Here is a 6,686-nt window from a genome sequence, read left to right as displayed (position 1 = left end):
TAGAAAAAACTTTGTACCGTTTTCCTTAATTAATGATAAAGAGATCCCGATGTCAGTTAATTATTCGATAAAAATATTGTTTTTATCATTCGATATTCGCACGATTTTAATTAATCTCCTCTTTAATGGTTTTTTTTTTGTAGAATAATGCTGAGGCGGCAGATATATTACATGGTAGAAATAGTTTGGAGGTTCTACAGGCTGCAATGTCCACTACCGGTTCCTTCAGTAGCTTGTTTCCACCTATATATATGTCGCCACCACCACCACCACCATCATTACCATCACAATTGTCGCAAAACAACCATTCGCAAATCGCGGGAAGTCTTGGGAATCAAGTCGCAGAAAATCAAGCGTTGGCTTGCACGACTACTACATCTTCCAGACCCGCTTCTACCTCGCAGTCCAACGAATCCTCACCATCTCGCTGCCGGAATAATAACGTAGAGTCGCAAGGAAACTCCAGGAACGGAGAAGCTCGTGAGGGTGAAGCTCGTGCGGCATCAGTAAATAGTCAACATCCACCTGGAAATAATTGGAGCTTCGAAGAACAATTCAGACAGGTGCGTCAGGCAAATACCTAGCAAGTACGTACGTACGCCTTCCTCAGCTTGTCAGGAATGATCGTGCGCTATATCGCCGCGTTTTAGGCAACTAACAACACTTAACGTACCGTTTTGATTGTCTTTTTCCAATTTTTTCTCTCTTTTTTACTCTCAGTTTAATCAAACTCACGAAAACAATAACATACCAGTCTTTCTGAATTACGTACAACTGCAGAGAAGAGGAAAATTTATACGCTTAATACTCTTTCGCTTGATGCTTTGTGTAAAGCGTTGAAAATGATTAGCTTCTACATCTCGATGTGCTTACGATTATTTCTCTCGAAATCGAATGATTTGTAAGGTGTACGTTTCGAAATAAATTTTGCAAAATACAGCGAGAGTAGCGACTCGAACGGTCTGATGATATCCGGGAGTGTAGCATCGGCTGCGGGCACATAGCGGGCTTGGCGCGGCGCGGCGGCGCGGTGTGGCGTGCCATGCCATGCCATGCTGCGGCATGGCGCGATCGCGCGAACCCAAGTCGAGTGTCGTGGGCGTGAACAACTTGCGCGGTCACCTTTGTGGGACACTGGTTAGTGCCGCGAGGGACGTGTAATTACGGCGGAACTCTCCCCTTGCGAAAGGGTGGGGCGAGGAGATGGTGAACCGGGAGAAAGAGAGGCGCTTTAATTAATGCAACGATGGAAGCTAATTATTATTTTTACACAGCCGAGAGATAATTACCGGCCGACCGTCCCCGAACGGCGAGTTCGTTGACGGTATTTCGTGGCAAGAACGAGAGACGATCGGCTCGACACTGCGAGAAAGGAAGGGAGGAAGGAAGGAACATTTCGGAGCCTGTTGGATGGTGCTATTCATAAGACACATAGAAAGGAGGCTGCGCGCGAGGGGGGATGAGAGTAAAGTTATAGAATTAGCTGGACTGGCATCGCAGCCTTGTTAACGCTTTTTGCAGTGACTCGCCCTGCACTCCGCTTGCGTGGATGCATTTTTGCCATATGGAGTATGAAATGGTACGGCGATCCGGCCGGTCGTCCCGTACCTCCGCGGTTTTCGGTTTTTGCAAAGAGGGTGTGGTATTGAATTACCATTTAAATTGTTGTTCGCGCGCGTGAGCTCGCAAAACGCCCGATATCCTTTCACGTGTGACAAACCTGCCTTCGAAGAGATTCGCGTTGCAATTTTAAAAACTAATCTGACCGCGATTTACGTATTACAAATATGATACGATGATACCCGAAGATGTGATTGTGGTAAATCTATAAAATTCGGTGTAAAATGACGCCTGTATGATTCTCTAAAAGAACTATATTTCGTTCTAAAGAAAAAGGGCGATTCTTTTGCTTATTAACGGAGCGTCGGCGTAATGGCGGTATCATCGATTAAAGCGTACAACAAGCGGACGAACACGGATAAACGGCGCGCGAAAGACGAACGGGTATAGGGAAACGAGAAACAACGTGCGCGGGGGAATGGAAATAGAAGTCTCCACCTACTTGGCGAACGGCGCTCGCATCTCAGGGATCGCATCCATCATTCCGGCGAGGGCGTACAAGCTGCTCTTTAATCTTTCTTCTTCGGGGTGATGGTGGTTTCGTCTGTTTTACTCTTCCTTCGTATCTTTTTTTTTTTCCCTTTTTTCCGAGGTGTCGGTAATCGTTCGCGTACCGCGCTCTCTCGCTCCGCGCGTCTGTTCCATATCTCGGGGTCGCGCAGTTTTCAGCGCAGATCGCGTCGTTTTACGCTTCTATTCAAGAACGAAATCGCGCGACGCTCCTGCGCGGTTGTCTTCCCATCAAGATTCGAAGGAGGTTTAAAGATGCTTTTAGAACCAGACTCGGCTAACTTGGGAAAATAAAAGCGCCCGACCTCCGGACAGGTTTATAGTCAGTTGGTTATTGTCTTGAAATAGGGTAAGCAGAGGCGGGGACGGGGCCAAGTACTCCGAAGTACGTCGCGTACCATCCGACCTATCGGGGGAGGGGAGGGCTTGTTTCAGTAAAACAACGATTGCACCTATCGTATACACAAAGTAGTCCACCACCCGACGGTGATACTCGACACGAACAACAACGCACGAGAGAACCTCCTTCCCCCATCTCGCCCCGCGCGTACGCTCACACGCACCCACACGCGCGCATTCTACCCCGTGCAACAACGTTCGCTGACCGTGCACTCGAGCTACCACGGCAGTATAATACTGTAGGACTATACTTTGCAGCCATTGTGAAATAACTCGTAAACCTCGCAAATTGCCAGCTATTTCGCTCTTATACACGCGTGCACATACCTTTTACGCTGTATTCCGTTTCTGTGTGTACTGCGTGTTCGACCGTAGATCGAGAAGGTTGACTGCTCTTCTATGAGCGTATGTATTCGCGCGCGTAAACCGAGTGTGCAGGACGCTTATATACGCGCGAAGATCGCGCAACTCGGTACGCAAGACGGCCACAAATTCATCCAAATTTTTCACAATTTTTTGCTCTACAAACATTTGCCTTGATAAACGTATTCAATCACAATTGATTAAAAGAAAAGTTCTTTTCGTGATTTGAATTGGAAAAATCAAAATTTTAACTTTGAATTAATTTTTCGTTTATTTTTTTTTATTTTTTCAATAGAAAATGTTAAATCGAGACTTGATTATTATTAAGATATTTAATACGTTTATTGCCATTCAGTAGTCCTTTATGATTATAATCTAATTTTTTAATGGTGTCGAGATGTTAAAAGAGTATTTTTTTGTAATTCTCTTGTAAAAAATTCTTTTGTAAAAAAAAAAAAGTGCATTATTCGAAATAACATAATCACAGAATAGTAGATCAGATAGTTAAAGATTCTCACTCATTTCTTTATATCTTGACTTGAAAGAAAGAGACATAACCCAACCCAGTTACCAAAATCACCCTGTATAGGGCACAGATATAAAATTAGGATACTTTGAACATGCGACGACGAGACTGACGATGACGAACGCGCGCATTAGGGCACAGATATAAAATTAGGATACTTTGAACATGCGACGACGAGACTGACGATGACGAACGTCATCGCGTACTGGATTGCCCTCGAGTTATCATAATGATTATGCAAATGCATTATCATTATGCAAATGTAGCGGGGCACCTAAAAAACTCAGAATGCGATCCGTCGTCGTCGCTGCTGTCGTTGTTGGCGCGCTTAACGTGGGACGTAGACGGATACGGTCCTTTGTAATTTCGACAAACAACGCGGTTTTTTACCTAAGCTCGAATCTCCGCATTTTCTTCGTGAATCACTTGGGGAGAAGAAGAGAGGATCGCACATATTATAAAGTTACTTTTATTAATAATACAATGTTATTGTTATTTCTGATTTATTCTACTCTTATTCGTATGTCTATCTACATATAATTGAATAAAATTAATAAATTAGTAATTGTGCGGGTGAATATTTGCAACTCTTTTCCGATCTTCGAGATAAATCTCCAATTAGAAAAATCATTAATACATATGTAGTGCAATAAATCAATGTTAAAATTTCAGCTACATAGGAAATAATTTACGACGTAATTCCTAATTGCCGTAACGCGCCGTCACACGATTCGCCAGTACGTTGCCGTCTGTTTCCAGTCTAATTAAATCATAGCGTCAGAGATCGCATCGCGTCGTGCGCTACAGTAGTGTTGCACGGTCTGACCGAGAAGATTTCTCTCTCTCTCTCTCTCTCTCTCCTTCACTCGTGCGAATCTTTCGAATTGGCGAGACGTATAGCGGACGCGTGCATCGTCGTGCGGTTGCACGCGTGGTCGAATAACGCGACCGGGTGTCTCTGAAATAGCGCAATTAAGCAAATGACGCATCCTACACGTGCCTGCGCTCTTTATCTCCCTTCCCCGCTTCTTCGTATATACTTTATCGTTTACTCCTTCGTATACTTTATCGGTTTGCTGTCGCATTTTTAAAAGAAAAAAAAAAAAAAAAAGAAAAAAATTCCTGCCGTCAGTACAAAAAGAATTCACCATCGAATAATTTGTATTAATTTTTACATCAGATGGTGACAAGTTATTTTTCTGTAATCTGATATTTTCTTCCGATAAACCTCTCTCTGGTTCTTCGCGCGCCAGCACCTGCGTTCCCGTATGCGAAATAACCGCATAACGATAAATAGTTTCCGCAATACCGGAAATATTGGGACACTGTATAATTAGGAAGTTATCGTGTCCTCGATCGGTTTTTCCGTTTACCGTATCGAACGTCGCATCGTTCTCGCGCGACAGAACACACTCGCGATCGACCGACAATCTTTTCGATAATTCTAATAATTTCCATCCTTCGTGCACAAGATTGGCAAAGCGAGCCACGCGCGTTTCCGCGTCCATACGCACTGATAAATAAAAATAAAGCCACAAAGCGGCAGATGCATTTAATCCGTGCGCGCGACATAAAAGCTGGACGCACGAGTTGACGGATGAGTGAAAGCGAAACGATGACTATACCTATATGAGACGTAACGTGCACATGCAAGTAACGTCGATACGCAAACGGTACGACCGCGAATGTTACGCGGTATACCGATGCAATGAGGGCAAGTGCGTGCAAGTGCCGGGCGACACCGTTATTGCGCTCTCGGTGCAACCGTCACTTTTCGGCAGCTGCCCAAACCTTTTCGCACGCGCCTCTCACCATTATATATAATTTTCGCTGAGATAGGCGCGAAAAGGACAAGGGTCGCTCGCGCTTTCGTTTTGGCCCGCACGGCATTTATGCGACCATTTAACGAAGAGACGCGCCGCGTCCTGTCCGTTACAATGCTTTTCCATAAGTAAAAACTTTGCACCTTGTATTTATGTGCGAAATAATCGCGGAAGCATCGGTACGCCGCGCATCGACGTTACCTGTAGAATGCTCTCCTTTCTGAAATATTGAAGTCTTTGTTGTCGGGAGATTTCGACAGATAGGACGAGAAACAAAGACGATCACTCTTCTTTCTCTCTCTCTTTTCTCTATCTCTCTTCCTTCCCCTCTGTCGCGCTCCTTACGAGAAAAGATAATATGTAGAAATAACATGTCAACTATACTTTTAACAGTTTTAACAGCTTTAACTTTGACAGAGTAAGAGTTGAATAGTTGACATGTATGTTATTTCTACATACATGTTATCTTTTCTTGTAAAACAGCGAGCTTGTTACTTTTCAATTTACATTGAAATATAAGGAATTCTTAAAAATACATAGTTGCGACTAAATAAATCGAGATCAAGATCGAGGTAATCCTATTTAAATTAAATATTCCTCTAATCGCCTGTTACAATTTCAATGAGATAGTCAAATCGCAGCTTCGACGAACACCCACGACGTCCACGTCGCCAACATCACGTAAAATTTTAGAGTAAAAAAAAAAGAAAAAAAAATACGTTCCACGTCGAACGACATCACGTAATGAAATGTGCCTAACATCTTGAAGAAACAAATCGCCTACGGTCACTCGTAGCTGGAAAGAAAAATCGTAGCTAATTTGATACGGCTACTACGAAGGGGCATTAGAATGGATGAGGAAAGGGGGTCATATAGCGAGACCTGCATCGCGGCTTTGATACCCGATGCGTGCGAAGCGGAAAAGCCGTCTCTGTAAAAACGATCGGAGATAATCTCCTTTTGTGGACGCTGGTACAATTGTGGGACACTTTTGTGTCGCTCGCCGACAAATACACGCGCGTGAATATGCTCGGATAAAGAAAGGAAGGAAGGAGAAGAGAGAAAAGGGGAGGAGAGAGAGAAGATTCCGACATTTGTCTCCTCGCGCTCTCTCTCTCTTCTCTCCCTCTCTCTCTCTCTCTCTCTCTCTCTCTCTCTCTCTCTCTCTCTCTCTACACGAGGATAAACGAGGTGGAGACGATGAGAAGTAAAAGAAGACAATATTTTACACGGACGTACACGAGAGAAGAAGGGCGCGTGTTCTCTCGTCGTTACGCGGTCTCGCGTGCGCGCGTGTATATGTGCGTTATACGCATTTCACAGTTGTGTATAGACGCACAAATGTAGACTGAATGAATACGAGCGACACTTGCACCCACATGATTCATTGAAATTCAAATGATATCTTTCTGACTCGTCCTTCTCTCTCTCTCTCTTTCTCAGAG

At 44.1% G+C, this 6,686-nt stretch overlaps 1 protein-coding gene across 1 annotated transcript in view; it reads left to right on the top strand.

Moving 5' to 3' along the window:
- The first annotated feature begins 241 nt into the window (after positions 1-241).
- The window catches only part of retn (retained), a 65,837-nt gene continuing 59,392 nt past the window's right edge, over positions 242-6,686 (top strand). The window contains 2 exon segments of the mRNA XM_018550056.1: positions 242-341; positions 405-572. Coding sequence (XP_018405558.1) covers positions 252-341; positions 405-572 — 258 coding nt within the window. The 5' untranslated portion in view covers positions 242-251.

The sequence above is a fragment of the Cyphomyrmex costatus genome, unplaced genomic scaffold (assembly GCF_001594065.2).
Source record: "Cyphomyrmex costatus isolate MS0001 unplaced genomic scaffold, Ccosl1.0 scaffold928, whole genome shotgun sequence".
Taxonomy (NCBI): domain Eukaryota; kingdom Metazoa; phylum Arthropoda; class Insecta; order Hymenoptera; family Formicidae; genus Cyphomyrmex; species Cyphomyrmex costatus.
This window is presented reverse-complemented; position numbering and strand designations above follow the sequence as displayed.